The sequence below is a fragment of the Salvelinus alpinus genome, chromosome 16 (genome assembly GCF_045679555.1).
Source record: "Salvelinus alpinus chromosome 16, SLU_Salpinus.1, whole genome shotgun sequence".
NCBI classification, from domain to species: domain Eukaryota; kingdom Metazoa; phylum Chordata; class Actinopteri; order Salmoniformes; family Salmonidae; genus Salvelinus; species Salvelinus alpinus.
In genome coordinates this window covers 34,767,337-34,783,645 of record NC_092101.1, presented here as the reverse complement: position 1 = coordinate 34,783,645, position 16,309 = coordinate 34,767,337, and the positions used below count along the sequence as shown (strand labels likewise).

Sequence of the window (16,309 nt, the reverse complement as noted above, 5' to 3'; positions counted from 1 at the left end):
CAGCCCGATAGGATGCTCTCAATTGTATATCTGTAAAAGTTTCTGAGGGTCTTAGGGGTCAAGCCTAATTTATTCAGCTGTTGCTCCTTCTTCACCACACTGTCTCTGTGGGTGGACCATTTCAGATAGTGTAAGCGAAGGAACTTGAAGCTTTCCACCTTCTCCACTGTGGTCCTGTCAATGTGGATAGGGACGTGCTCCCTCTGCTGTTTCCTGATGTCCACGATCAGCTCCTTCATTTTTTCCTGGCATCACTCTGCCAGGGCCCTCACCTCCTCCCTGTAGGCTGTCTCATCATTGTTGGTAATCAGGCCTACTACTGTTGTGTCGTCTGCAAACTTGATGATTAAGTTGGAGTGTGTTGATGCGTGGCCACGCATTCGTGGGTGAACAGGGAGTACAGGAGTGGGTCTAGGGTGTCAGTTTTAGTAGAGGTGATATGATCCTTAACTAGCCTCTCAAAGCACTTCAAGATGACAAGTGAGTGCTACAAGGCGATAGTCATTTAGTCCAGTTACCTTAGCTTTCTTGGGTACAGGAACAATGGTGGACATCTTGAAGCAAGTGAGGACAGCAGACTGGGATAGGGAGAGATTGAATACGTCCGTAAACACTCCAGCCAGCTGGTCTGCTCTGAGGACGCGGCTAAGGATGCCGTCTGGGCCAGCAGTCTTGCAAGGGTTAACACGCTTAAATACCTTACTTACGTCGGCCACGGAGAATGAGAGCCCATAGTCCTTGGGAGCGGGGCACGTCGGTGGCACTGTGTTATCCTCCAAGCGGGCGAAGGTGTTTAGCTTGTCTGGAAGCAAGACGTCGGTGTCTGTGACGTGGCTGGTTTTCCCTTTGTAATCCGTGATTGTCTGTAGACCCTGCCACATACGTATCATGTCTGAGCCGTTAAATTGCGACTCCACTTTGTCTCTGTACTGACGTTTTGCCTGTTTGATTGCCTTACGGGGGGAATAAATACACTGTATTGAACCATATTGCCAGTCACCTTGCCATGGTTAAATGTGGTGGTTTGCTCTTTCAGTTTTGCGGGAATGCTGCCATCTATCTACGTTTTCTGGTTTGGGTAGGTATTAATTGTCACAATGGGAACAACATCCCCTATACACTTCCTGATGAAGTCAGTCACCGTGTCCGTGTATACGTCAATGTTGTTCTCAGAGGCTACCCGGAACATATCCCAGTCCGCGTGATTAAAACAATCTTGAAGCATGGATTCCGATTAGCTCGGCCAGCATTGAATAGATCATAGCATGGGTTCTTCCTGTTTGAGTTTCTGCCTATAGGAAGGGAGGAGCAAATTGAGTTGTGATCTGATTTGCCAAAGGGAGGCCGGGGGAGGGCCTTGTAAGCATCTCGAAAAGGGGAGAAGCAGTGGTTGAATGTTTTTCCAGAGCGAGTACTACTGTAAATGTGTTGATTGAATTTCGGTAGCGTTTTCCTCAGATTTGCTTTGTTAAAATCCCCAGCTACAATAAATGCTGCCTCCAGGATATGTGGTTTTCAGTTTACATAAAGTCCAGTGTAGTTCCTTGAGGTCCGTCTTGGTATTGGCTTGAGGGGGAATGAATATACACGGATGTGACTGTAACTGAAGATCTTGGGAGTGGGACTGAAGAAGATCTTGGGAGGTAATACGGTCAGCATTTGATTGTGAGGTTTTATCGGTTGGGTGAATAAAAGGACTTGAGTTTCTGTATGTTATCGCAATCACACCATGAGTGGTTAATCATGAAACATACACCAACGCCTTTCTTCTTCCTGGAGAGTTCTTTATTCCTGTCTGCGCGATGTACTGAGAACCCAGCTGGCTGTCTGGATGGGGACAGTATATCCCGAGAGAGCCATGATTCCGTGAAACAGAGTATGTTACAGTCCCTGATGTCTCTCTTGAAGGAGAACCTCGCCCTGAGCTCGTCTATTTTATTGTCCAGAGACTGAATATTAGCGAGTAATATACTCGGAAGTGGTGGAGGGTTTGCACGCATCCTGAGTCGGACTAGAAGTCCACTCTGAATACCTCTTCTCCGCTGGCGGCGTCTTGGAGCAGCCTCTGGGATAAGTTCAATTGCCTTGGGCGATAAGTTCAATTGCCCTGGGCGGTACAAACAAAGGATCCGATTCAGGAAAGTCGTATTCTTGGTCGTAATGCTGGTGAGTTACCGTCGCTCTGATATCCAAAAGTTATTTCCAGCTGTATGTAATAACACAAAAAACATGTTCTGGACTAATAATGTAAGAAATAACACACAAAAAACAAAATAGTTCCTTAGGAGCAAGAAGCAGAGCTGCCATCTTGTTGTCGTTGCTGGAGTGCTTAGTGCACTGCTTCTTCTATGTCAAACTCCTTACTAGTCTGCTGTTTCTGTAGCTGTAGTGCTTAGCACACTGCTGTTTCTATGCCTAAGCATTTGTTAGTGTGCTGTTTCACTAGCTTAGCGTTTAACTTCTGTCTCTGCCTCAGGTCCTCTACTTCTGATCTAATGATAATGTAATCCACTAGGCTGGATAACTGATTCCCTCTCTGTGTCTGGGTGTCTTTTGTTGTGTGTGTGTGTGTGTGTGTGTGTGTGTGTGTGTGTGTGTGTGTGTGTGTGTGTGTGTGTGTGTGTGTGTGTGTGTGTGTGTGTGTGTGTGTGTGTGTGTGTGTGTGTGTGTGTGTGTTTAACTATTCTTGTGGGGACCAGAAGTCCCCACAAGAATTGTAAATGAACAAAAATGTTGTTTGTCCCCACGAGTTCAAATGCTATTTCTAGGAGGTTTAGGGTTAAGGTTAGAATTAGTGTTAGGGTTAGAATTACGTTAAGGGTCAGGGTTAGGAACTAGGGTTTGCTTTAGGGTTAGGAGCTAGGGTTAGGTTTAGGAATAAGGTTATGTTTTTGGGTTAAGGTTAGGGTTGGGGTTAGGGAAAATAGGAATTGTCCCCACAAGTTTAGCTGTACAAGACTGTGTGTGTGTGTGTGTGTGTGTGTGTGTGTGTGTGTGTGTGTGTGTGTGTGTGTGTGTGTGTGTGTGTGTGTGTGTGTGTGTGTGTGTGTGTGTGTGTGTGTGTGTGTGTGTGTGTCACTCCCAGCCAGAAAGGCAGTAAATAAAGGAGAAACAACAGAGGCAGACACTCACTGATTTCACACTGGTGGAGGGAGGAAACGAGGAGGGAGGAAACGAGGGAGGGGAAGGGGGGAGTGAGAGAGACCGGAGGGATAGAGGGAGGGGGAGGAGAGGAAGAACAGACTGGGGAAGAGAAACAGACACAAAGGAGAAAGGGCACAAAAGTGATGTGTATTGGAGTTCTACTGAGCCTTTTTGAATTAAACAGCAGTCCTTCCATCTATTCTACACCTCCATTTAGCTCCCCCCTATGTTTGCTGTCCCTTCCTACATGAGAGAGAGTGTGTATTTCCTGGAGTCTATATCGACTGAGCCATGAGTTGTGTAATGTTTATCATTTGGCCTTGCTCTCTGCTTCTGTATTGATGTGATCACTGTCGCACATTGATTTTGTCACTAGCTGTGTGGAGTACTGACTGCTGTTATAACCATGTTGTTTATAACTGGTATATGTACTGTACTCTACACACACACACACACACACACACACACACACACACACACACACACACACACACACACACACACACACACACACACACACACACACACACACACACACACACACACACACACACACACACACACACACACACTGCCCTAGTTCCTCCACAGTAGATTCTGAATATTGGAGAAGAGAAGAGGATAAGATGGCAGTGAGCGCTTTGCTTTTGCACCATGTAGCTTTCAGCACATCTCTCTGTATGATTACAGTTTTTTACAATCACTTTGGCACTCATTTCGGGAACCTTGATGCATTTTTCAAAACTCTAGACACAAAATTCACAACCAATGATCAAAATGCAAATGTGTCAAAACGCTAACACTTTTTCTAATTGCTTGGATACAATACACATAAAGCTAAGATCATTTGTTCATTGAACTAAAATCACCTGTTCAAAATGACACAACTTAACATCAAAGTCATCATACTGTACTCTATATCATCTACTACATCTTGCCATCTTTATGTAATACATGTATCACTTGCCACTTTAAACTATGCACTTTTATGTTTACATACCCTACATTACTCATCTCATATGTATATACTGAACTCGATACCATCTACCAGATCCGTGGGGCGACGCACAATTGGCATAGCGTCGTCCGGGTTAGGGAGGGTTTGGCCGGTAGGGAGGGTTTGGCCGGTAGGGATATCCTTGTCTCAGTATGTAAAAAAAAAATGTAATAAAATGTATGCACTCTACTGTAAGTCGCTCTGGATAAGAGCGTCTGCTCTTGGCCGGTAGGGATATCCTTGTCTCAGTATGTAATAAAATGTATGCACTCTACTGTAAGTCGCTCTGGATAAGAGCGTCTGCTAAATGACTAAAATGTAAAATGTAAAAATGTACTGCATCTTGCCTATGCCGTTCTGTACCATCACTCATTCATATATCTTTATGTACATATTCTTTATCCCTTTACACTTGTGTGTATAATGTAGTAGTTGTGGAATTGTTAGGTTAGATTACTCGTTGGTTATTACTGCATTGTCGGAACTAGAAGCACAAGCATTTCGATACACTCGCATTAACATCTGCTAACCATGTGTATGTGACAAATACATTTGATTTGATTTGAAGTATTACCATTTCAAAATGCAATTCACACATTACATCTGAGATGACTGTCTATTCATTTCATTACAATGATCTAACTATCAATTGATACAACTGCTCAAAATGATAAGTAACTGTTGCATTACTCTTAATGCATAGTTTTATGGAAACTGACAAACAATATTCCATGTTTAGATCATGAAAGTTTCAGGATAACGACATCCATTGACACCAATTACCGTGGAACATGAACCAATTGGACTACATTATCTATGGATGTAATATTTCATCATCATTCTTTATCAGACACTGTTTCTATGGTCCCATGTACCACTTTTCCAGACCATGTTTTCAGATTTGACATTACTGTACACTCACCGGCCACTTTATTAAGTACACCTATCTAGTACTGGGTAGGACCACCTTTTGCCTCCACAACAGCCTGAATGTGTTTTGTTTATCGCACCATTCTCTGTAAACTCTAGAGACTGTAGTGCGTAAAAATCCCAGGAGTGCAGCTGTTTCTGAGATGCTGGAATCACCATGTGTGGCATCATTAATTATACCACGGTCAAAGTTGCTTAGATTACCCATCTTGCCCGTTCTAATGTTTGGTCGAACAACATCTAAAGCTCTCTACTCTATATACTCTATATATTGAGTTGCAGGCAGCCACATGATTCGCTGTTCGAATGTAACCTTCCTTGATGAGCTAAATCAGGTCTGTAGAGCTGATAGCATCACCTATGTCATTGTGTGGGATAATGTCAGGTTCCACCATGCTCAAATGGTGCAAGTATGGTTTCAGGCCCATCTACAATTTACCACCCTGTACTTACCCCCATACTCTCCTTTCCTTAACCCGATTGAGGAAATTTTCTCCACATGGAGGTGGAAGGTATATGATAGTAGCCCTCATGAACAAGCCGCCCTTCTCCAGGCCATGGATGACGCATGCAATGACATCACGGCAGACCAGTGTCAGGCCTGGATTCGCCATGCCCGAAGCTTCTTCCCAAGATGTTTGGCTAATGAAAACATCCATTGTGATGTGGATGAGAACCTGTGGCCAAATCCACAAGACAGGGGTTGATGGAAATATAGAAGTACAGTAATCAATCCTTTGTTTTGCTTTTTACAGTAAGCCAGGTGAGGAACACTGCAGTTGACCTTAAACTGTTTTTTCTTTTTCTGTAGCTAATTATTTTTGCTTTGATTCAAAGAAACCTATGTTGTGATTTTATTGTATTTCATCAATACATTTCATATTTTGTTCAATGATTCCACTGTGTCTGTAGTATTCTCTCTACTAGTCCTTTTACAGTGATGTATTTACGTGTAGTAGCATAATGAAACATGTATCACATATTTTGTACTACAATATTTAATGATTGTACGAACAACTACACAGTGAAACTATCGGTATCTTGTGTGTGGGTGATCAAAATGAAGGGTCCTATGGTATTTCATGATAAATTAGTTATTTGAACCAATGATTCTGCAAGTGCAAGGATTCTTTAACGATATGAGTGCACAATGCAATGTTTTGAACATTGGACAGCCTGTGTTACAAGTAATGACCGTTTTGAGTTTTGTGTCTAGAGTTTTGAAAAATGACCACACGGTTCTGAAATTAGTGCCAAAGTGTTTGTTAACAACTGTAATGAAACTTTTTAGGGAAGACCCAGATGCAGACAGTGTCGAAGTAACAAAAGTTTATTACTAGAACAGGGGGTAGGCAATACGACAGGTCAAGGGCAGGCAGAGGTCAGTATTCCAAATCAGAGTCCAAAAGGTACAGAACAGCAGACAGGCTGAGGGTCAGGGCTGGCAGAATGGTCAAAACTGGGAAAACTAGTAAACAGGAACTAGAAACAGACATGAGCAAGGGGGAATCCGCTGGTAGGCTTGACAAGCAAAACAAACTGGCAACAGACGAACAGAGAACACAGGTATAAATACACTGGGGATAATGGGGAAGATGGGTGACACCTGGAGGGGGTGGAGACAATCACAAAGACAGGTGAAACAGATCAGGGTGTGACAAAACATTACACTCACAAGTTCCAAAAGAATAAAGACATTTCAAATGTCATATTATGTCTACATACAGTGTTGTAATGATGTGCAAATAGTTAAAATACAAAAGGGAAAGTAAATAAAGATCAGTATGGGTTGTATTTACAAAGGTGTTTGTTCTTCACTGGTTGCCCTTTTCTTGTGCCAACAGGTCACAATATTGCTGCTGTGATGGCACACTGTGGTATTTCACCCAATAGATATGGGAGTTTATCAAAATTAGATTTTTTTCAAATTCTTTGTGGGTCTGTGTAATCTGAGGGAAATATGTATCTCTAATCTGGTCATACATTTGGCAGGGGTTTAGGAAGTGCAGCTCAGTTTCCACCTCATTTTGTGGGCAGTGTGCACATAGCCTGTCTTCTCTTGAGAGCCAGGTCTGCCTACAGCGGCCTCTCTTTCCTTAACTTTCCTTAACTTTGGGTCAGTCACAGTGGTCAGGTATTCTGCCACTGTGTACTCTCTGTTTAGGTCCAAATAGCATTCTAGTTTGCTCTGTTTTTTGCTTTCCTGGAACGCTGTGGGGTCTTTTTGTGTTTGTGAACAGAGCCCCAGGGCCAGCTTGCTTAGGGGACTCTTCTCTAGGTTAATCACTCTGTAGGTTATGGTCTCTCTCTGTCTCTCTTTTCCTGTCTCTCTCTCTCTCTCTCTCTCTCGGTGCCTCTCTCTCTCTTTCTCTCTTTCTGCCTTTCTCTCCTTACCTCTCACTCTCTCTGTGCAGCTAGAGGAGTTGCATTGCCTGCCCACTGAGTTGGGGGTAATGTAGTAATGTTTGGCTATTCGAGCTGACATTTTCCTGCTGACAGACTCTTTCTGCCTGAGTACACGGTCTGTTCAAATAACATAAAAGATAGTGTCGTAACTGAGTGAGCCAAACACTACTAAACACTACATGAGAAGTGATTCACTCTGTTTAGTAGACAGACATGGTTGACGGCTGATGTTATAATATTTCTAAGGTTATAAGGTGAAGGATTGTCACATAGAGATTACAATAAAACATGAAGAGGACCTAGGAAGTGTAGGCCTTTGACTTTGGAGTGACCCAAGTGAGGTTGAGTGAGTGAAATATATATATTGACCTGTTCTAAGTTGTCTTCCTATGTTTTCATATCATGCTCTCCCCTATCTCTCTCCCTTCAGTGAGGTTTGCAGATTGTGGCCTTGGCGACAGGGTTCTGTTGGAGGTGGGCGACGCGGTGGACTTCAGGCTGGGTGAAGATGGCATGGTGTACGCCCGGCACGCCCTCCGTCTGGCGGACAGGAGGAGAGCCTTCCTGGTGGTGCGAGCGAGGGATCAGAAAACCAAGGAGGAGTGGAACACACGCGTTCACCTCCACCTCCGGACAGATGGACAGGGAGAGACAACAGAACACAACAAACAGGTATGGATAAAATAAGAATATCACAATATGGTCATTTATCAGAAGATTTTATCTATTCAAGGTGACCCTTCTCATTCCTGGTAGAACCATTTTGGGTTCCATGTAGAAGCCTTTCCACTGAGGGTTCTACATGGAACCCGAAAGGGTTCTACCTGGAACCAAAAAGGGTTCTCCTGTAGGGACAGTCAAAGAACCCTTTTGGAACCCTTTTTTATAAGAGTGTAAGTATGGAGAAAATACATTAATAATTATGATGTGGAGATGGAAGTCAGAGGAGCAGTTCATCATAAGAATACATTATCCATCACCAGTCAATTAACCAAGTTTCACGACCACTCTTACTTATTTATAAGGAATCATTCATGTTAAATGTACTAAATAAACATTCACAGTCCACTCTGTTAACCTTTGATGGCCAGTGAAGTGCTGATAACCACATAAACAAGGCAGCGCTCGCTACAGTATAGGTTAGCATCCCAAATGGCACCCTATTCCCTATATAGTGCACTACCGCTATGGGTGCCCTGGTCAAAAGTAGTGCACTATATAGGGAATAAAGTGTAGTTTGGGACACAGCCATAGCATCAGGTGCTGCTGCCTGCTGTGTGTAAATTAGAGAAAAAAGGAGGTTGTCTCTATAAGGGGAGACATTAAAGAGCCACTACAGCGACCCGTTCACATCTCCCAGTAAAAATGTTCCCAGAAATAGTGCAGTGCAATATACTTACTGTGTCCATTACAGTCTCCCAGCCTTCTGTGGGAGCAGTGAAAACAATGTGAGAAAATAAAAAGCTGTTTAAAACACCACCAATATGAAACTGTGAATAAAAGCGATGAAATTTAACCAGTGGAGTGTTAGCTAACTATTAATCAGCTAGCTCTCTTAACAGATGGATGGAGCAGAAAACTCTGAGAAAAGGGAGGGATGATTTGGCGAGAGGGAGAGAAAAAGGATGGAGTGAGATTTGGGGGAAGGAAGCAGGAGAGAGAGAAGGATGGGCAATAGATGTATAGAGAAATAGAAGAATAGAGAAGGGATATAGATGGAGGGGTAGAGATGGAGGGATAGAGATGGGGGGTAGAGATGGAGGGATAGAGATGGAGGGGTAGAGATGGAGGGGTAGAGATGGAGGGATAGAGATGGAGGGATAGAGATGGAGGGATAGAGATGGAGCAAAAGAGATGGAGGGGTAGAGATGGAGGGGTAGAGATGGAGGGATAGAGATGGAGGGGTAGAGATGGAGGGATAGAGATGGAGGGATAGAGATGGAGCAAAAGAGATGGAGGGGTAGAGATGGAGAGGTAGAGAAAGGGGATGTGATGTCTAATAGACATCCTATTAAATGACGTGGGTAATTAACTAAGTATTTTAATTCCTAATTCTATAGCTAAAGGGTTGTATTCAGATTCAGATTAGAGTGTGGTGGAAACTAAACTGCATTCCTAGGCTGCAAATACATTTGAGGTAAACACACACAGCCCAGGATGGTGATTGATCAGGTCCTCAGTAATGAAAGCCTTAATCCAGCTCTCTGGAGGGAGTCACCAGGCCACACCCCCTAGAGACCTCTGGGACATAAAGAGAGTGTGTGTGTGTGTGTGTGTGTGTGTGTGTGTGTGTGTGTGTGTGTGTGTGTGTGTGTGTGTGTGTGTGTGTGTGTGTGTGTGTGTGTGTGTGTGTGTGTGTGTGTGTGTGTGTGTGTGTGTGTGTGTGTGTGTGTGTGAGATTTTGTTTTTGTATGTTTCTTTTCTTCCTGGTGTTTCTCTGGAATAACTTCTCGATGTGGGTGGGTTTGTCCGAGAAATATATCTGTCTGTCTATATTTTTGTCTGTGTCTGTATATTGGTGTGTAACATGTTTTTTCTCTGCAGGTGAACTCCAGTGATGCAGCTGTGATCATGTTTCCATGGCGTAGCGTGGTCGTCAGGGGTGATGGATCTCTGAGGCGGGTAAAGAGGGACTGGGTCATCCCCCCCATCAACGTCCCTGAGAACTCACGAGGACAGTTCCCAGAGGAACTAGTCAGGGTACGACACACACCCGGTTCAGAGGACACATTTCACACACATTTCCCAGGGGGGCTAATCAAGAGAAGACAAACACACTGTCATGCAAAGTCTGTCATTTGGCCACTAGCTCAGAGGGCTTTATTGTATGTGTGTGTGTGTGTGTGTGTGTGTGTGTGTGTGTGTGTGTGTGTGTGTGTGTGTGTGTGTGTGTGTGTGTGTGTGTGTGTGTGTGTGTGTGTGTGTGTGTGTGTGTGTGTGTGTGTGTGTGTGTAAGTGTGTAAGTGTATATGTACGGTATGTACAGTGTAGGTGTGTAGCGCTCACTATTTCCTCCTAACACAATCTTCTGGTATGATATTTATATTAGAATCTGTGGAGAGACAGGCGGTTCTGGTCATTCTGGTCATGTATACATGCTTTCTGTCTGTACTGTATAACCTATGTATGGTGTTGAGTGGAGCTAAATATGTTTTAAATAAAAGTGTGGTTGTGTAACTGTATCTAAAGTGGGAATATCTCTCCCTCCCTCTCTTTTGCTCTCCCTCTCTCTCTCTTTCCCCCTGTGGTCTAGATCCGGTCGGACCGTGATAAGAACCGTCTCCTCCGGTACAGTGTGACTGGACCCGGTGCTGATCAGCCTCCGACCGGGATCTTCATCATCAACCCTATCTCTGGTCAGCTCTCTGTGACCAAACCCCTCGACCGCGAACTCATCTCCAACTTCCATGTAAGTGTGTAGTAGGGGGTTGCAAAATTCTGCTAACTTTCCCAGGTTTTCCAGAAATCCTGGTTGGAAGATTCACTGAATCAGGAGGGAATCCTACATAGAGGATCCCTCTGACCACATTCTTTGCTGGTGTATGTAAAACATATGTAAAACGTCACCCTGAGGTAGTTGGACTGGAAACATCAGTCTGAGAATGTTACCTTTGATCTGCAGTACACAAATAGACACACACACACACACACACACTGAGACACACTGAGACACACTTAAGTAACTCTGGCTATATCTGCAGGCAGGACATTTGCATGAAGGGTGGGGCTCCCTCATGAATATTCATACAGTGTGATGTAGTTGTCAGAGTCACTGAAGCTCTGTGATGAATATATTCATGAGCTGTTGCCGTGGCATTACTGGAGACTGGGTATAGGGAGCAGCACACACAGTATAGCAGCTATGAGACAGAGTACAGGGTGAGGGTACTGTAACAGCAGTATGTTATGGCAGCTACTCCTCCCTGCCTAGCGGTAGGCTTCTCTAACATGGCTGTTTTGGAGACAGGTACTGGGGGAGGGTACTCTGCTTTTTCCCTGTACTGCTCTCTTGTTAGAGAGGCCCTAGGAGAGAAACACATAAGGGTCTTTAGATCCACATAAGGGTCTTTAGATCCACCCTTGAGAGGCCAAGTGTACACTAACCTCAGTAAATGGCCCCATTCCAATCCCAATACCTCACACCCTTCCCCTCTCTCTGCCCTCAAAATTTTGCCCTCTGAAGTGTAAGCAATATGTAGGGCGTTCACTCACTGCTCTACAATGTAGCAAAATATGGGGAGCTGCTGAATGTATGTCTCAACCTAGTTTTCTTTAGCCTATGTCATTATGAATCACATACAATGAATTATTAGATTGTTCTCTACAATATTAGAACCTTAACATTCTTGTACATAAGTGTTAATTAAATAGGAATGTTAGTTTGTGACCGTTGCTAGTTTAGACAACGCAGCTCTTGGTTGCATCTCTTCCATATTTTGGTGTTGGGAGGTGGTAACATTAGGAGGCGTTTCCGTGCTTCAGACCAATTAAAATCAACTTGATACCTCGTCATTTTCATCTCCAGATCCGTGGCTTTCTATTCCTCTAACCCCGAACAATCAAGCTTGAGAGGGGTCGTTTCTATGATAATTTAAAGGGAAAGACTCAGATCTGACCATCTAGCTGTGAGCCCATGCCATGTCATTCCCTAACTGTATCCTAACCCAGATCTTGTATCTGACCATCTAGCTGTGAGCCCATGCCATGACATTCCCTAACCGTGTCCTAACCCTGATCCTCTATCTGATAATTTAGCTGCGAGCCCATGCTGTGGACCTGAATGGGAACCAGATAGAGAACCCCATAGACATTGTCATCAATGTCATAGACATGAACGACAACAGACCAGAGTTCACACACACCATCTACAACGGATCAGTACCAGAAGGCTCCAAACCAGGTAACAACACACACTCACACACATACACATGCACACATTCACACACACATGCACCCACACAAACACATAGTACATTTTTTATTGACTGCTTGGTTTGCGTTCCCAGGGTCCTTTGTGATGACAGTGACATCAGTGGACAAGGACGACCCTAAAACAGCCAATGGGATGCTCCGATACAAGATTATATCTCAGAACCCTGAGAGTCCTTCTTCCAACATGTTCACCATCAACAACAAGACAGGAGGCATCATCACTGTAGCAGCAGGCCTCGACAGAGAGGTGGGTGGGTGTGTGTGCGCGTGTGTGTGCGCATGTGATGTGTATCAATGTGTACACTGTAAAAAAAAATATCCAGTTGTTTCTACCGTAACTTACTGGCACCCTCCTGTAAAATACTGTACTTCAGAGTTTATTTGGAATTAACGGTAACATACTGTAATTTATTTTACAGTAATCTACAGGTAATCTACAGGTAATTTACATGCTGCCAGTAAATTACTGTAAAAACAGCAGGACTTAAAACATTTTTTTTTGTTGCAGTGTATGAGTTTGTGTTTACATACTGTCTGTCTATGTTATTCTCTGTAATCTGAACCTGTCCACTTTTTGTCTTCCTCCTTCCAGAAAGTTCCTCAGTACACACTGATAATCCAGGCTACTGACATGGAGGGGAACCCCACCTACGGCCTGTCTAACACAGCTACAGCTATCATCAGGATCACTGACGTCAATGATAACCCCCCAGAGTTCACCGCTGACACAGTAAGTCACAGACAGACAGACAGACAGACAGACAGACAGACAGACAGACAGACAGACAGACAGACAGACAGACAGACAGACAGACAGACACAGTACAAATACACACGCACACAATACATTCTTTCTCACACAAAGGACACCACAGAAACAATCTTTCAACAAAAAACAACAAATATATATATACAGTGGGGAGAACAAGTATTTGATACACTGCCGATTTTGCAGGTTTTCCTACTTACAAAGCATGTAGAGGTCTGTAATTTTTATCATAGGTACACTTCAACTGTGAGAAACGGAATCAAAAACAAAAATCCAGAAAATTACATTGTATGATTTTTAAGTAATTAATTTGCATTTTATTGCATGACATAAGTATTTGATCACCTACCAACCAGTAAGAATTCCGGCTCTCACAGACCTGTTAGGTTTTCTTTAAGAAGCCCTCCTGTTCTCCACTCATTACCTGTATTAACTGCACCTGTTTGAACTCGTTACCTGTATAAAAGACACCTGTCCACACACTCAATCAAACAGACTCCAACCTCTCCACAATGGCCAAGACCAGAGAGCTGTGTAAGGACATCAGGGATAAAATTGTAGACCTGCACAAGGCTGGGATGGGCTACAGGACAATAGGCAAGCAGCTTGGTGAGAAGGCAACAACTGTTGGCGCAATTATTAGAAAATGGAAGAAGTTCAAGATGACGGTCAATCACCCTCGGTCTGGGGCTCCATGCAAGATCTCACCTCGTGGGGCATCAATGATCATGAGAAAGGTGAGGGATCAGCCCAGAACTACACGGCAGGACCTGGTCAATGACCTGAAGAGAGCTGGGACCACAGTCTCAAAGAAAACCATTAGTAAAACACTACGCCGTCATGGATTAAAATCCTGCAGCGCACACAAGGTCCCTTTGATCAAGCCAGCGCATGTCCAGGCCCGTCTGAAGTTTGCCAATGACCATCTGGATGATCCAGAGGAGGAATGGGAGAAGGTCATGTGGTCTGATGAGACAAAAATAGAGCTTTTTGGTCTAAACTCCACTCGCTGTGTTTGGAGGAAGAAGAAGGATGAGTACAACCCCAAGAACACCATCCCAACCGTGAAGCATGGAGGTGGAAACATCATTCTTTGGGGATACTTTTCTGCAACGGGGACAGGACGACTGCACCGTATTGAGGGGAGGATGGATGGGGCCATGTATCGCAAGATCTTGGCCAACAACCTCCTTCCCTCAATAAGAGCATTGAAGATGGGTCGTGGCTGGGTCTTCCAGCATGACAACGACCCAAAACACACAGCCAGGGCAACTAAGGAGTGGCTCTGTAAGAAGCATCTCAAGGTCCTGGAGTGGCCTAGCCAGTCTCCAGACCTGAACCCAATAGAAAATCTTTGGAGGGACCTGAAAGTCCGTATTGCCCAGCGACAGCCCCGAAACCTGAAGGACCTGGAGAAGGTCTGTATGGAGGAGTGGGCCAAAATCCCTGCTGCAGTGTGTGCAAACCTGGTCAAGAACTACAGGAAATGTATGATCTCTGTAATTGCAAACAAAGGTTTCTGTACCAAATATTAAGTTCTGCTTTTCTGATGTATCAAATACTTATGTCATGCAATAAAATGCAAATTAATTACTTAAAAATCATACAATGTGATTTTCTGGATTTTTGTTTTAGATTCCGTCTCTCACAGTTGAAGTGTACCTATGATAATAATTACAGACCTCTACATGCTTTGTAAGTAGGAAAACCTGCAAAATCGGCAGTGTATCAAATACTTGTTCTCCCCACTGTATACAGTGGGGAGAACAAGTATTTGATACACTGCCGATTTTGCAGGTTTTCCTACTTACAAAGCATGTAGAGGTCTGTCATTTTTATCATAGGTACACTTCAACTGTGAGAGACGGAATCTAAAACAAAAATCCAGAAAATCACATTGTATGATTTTTAAGTAATTAATTTGCATTTTATTGCATGACATAAGTATTTGATCACCTACCAACCAGTAAGAATTCCGGCTCTCACAGACCTGTTAGTTTTTCTTTAAGAAGCCCTCCTGTTCTCCACTCATTACCTGTATTAACTGCACATGTTTGAACTCGTTACCTGTATAAAAGACACCTGTCCACACACTCAATCAAACAGACTCCAACCTCTCCACAATGGCCAAGACCAGAGAGCTGTGTAAGGACATCAGGGATGAAATTGTAGACCTGCACAAGGCTGGGATGGGCTACAGGACAATAGGCAAGCAGCTTGGTGAGAAGGAAACAACTGTTGGCGCAATTATTAGAAAATGGAAGAAGTTCAAGATGACGGTCAATCACCCTCGGTCTGGGGCTCCATGCAAGATTTCACCTCGTGGGGCATCAATGATCATGAGGAAGGTGAGGGATCAGCCCAGAACTACACGGCAGGACCTGGTCAATGACCTGAAGAGAGCTGGGACCACAGTCTCAAAGAAAACCATTAGTAACACACTACGCCGCCATGGATTAAAATCCTGCAGCGCACGCAAGGTCCCCCTGCTCAAGCCAGCGCATGTCCAGGTTCGTCTGAAGTTTGCCAATGACCATCTGGATGATCCAGAGGAGGAATGGGAGAAGGTCATGTGGTTTGATGTGACAAAAATAGAGCTTTTTGGTCTAAACTCCACTCGCCGTGTTTGGAGGAAGAAGAAGGATGAGTACAACCCCAAGAACACCATCCCAACCGTGAGGCATGGAGGTGGAAACATCATTCTTTGGGGATGCTTTTCTGCAAAGGGCACAGGGCGGCTGCACTGTATTGAGGGGAGGATGGATGGGGCCATGTATCGCGAGATCTTGGCCAACAACCTCCTTCCCTCAGTAAGAGCATTGAGATGGGTCGTGGCTGGGTCTTCCAGCATGACAACGACCCGAAACACACAGCCAGGGCAACTAAGGAGTTGCTCCGTAAGAAGCATCTCAAGGTCCTGGAGTGGCCTACCCAGTCTCCAGACCTGAACCCAATAGAAAATCTTTGGAGGGAGCTGAAAGTCCGTATTGCCCAGCGACAGCCCCGAAACCTGAAGGATCTGGATAACGTCTGTATGGAGGAGTGGGCCAAAATCCCTGCTGCAGTGTGTACAAACCTGGTCAAGAACTACAGGAAACGTATGATCTCTGTAATTGCAAACAAAGGTTTCT

The 16,309-nt window shown here is 44.1% G+C and overlaps 1 protein-coding gene across 1 annotated transcript in view; it reads left to right on the top strand.

Moving 5' to 3' along the window:
• Nucleotides 1-16,309, top strand: part of cdh2 (cadherin 2, type 1, N-cadherin (neuronal)) — a 76,278-nt gene that overhangs the window by 33,554 nt on the left and 26,415 nt on the right. Inside the window, exons 3-8 of the mRNA XM_071346012.1 lie at nucleotides 7,908-8,149; nucleotides 10,022-10,177; nucleotides 10,731-10,886; nucleotides 12,233-12,377; nucleotides 12,484-12,656; nucleotides 13,002-13,139. Of these exons, the coding sequence (XP_071202113.1) occupies nucleotides 7,908-8,149; nucleotides 10,022-10,177; nucleotides 10,731-10,886; nucleotides 12,233-12,377; nucleotides 12,484-12,656; nucleotides 13,002-13,139 (1,010 nt within the window). The remainder of the gene's footprint in view (nucleotides 1-7,907; nucleotides 8,150-10,021; nucleotides 10,178-10,730; nucleotides 10,887-12,232; nucleotides 12,378-12,483; nucleotides 12,657-13,001; nucleotides 13,140-16,309) is intronic.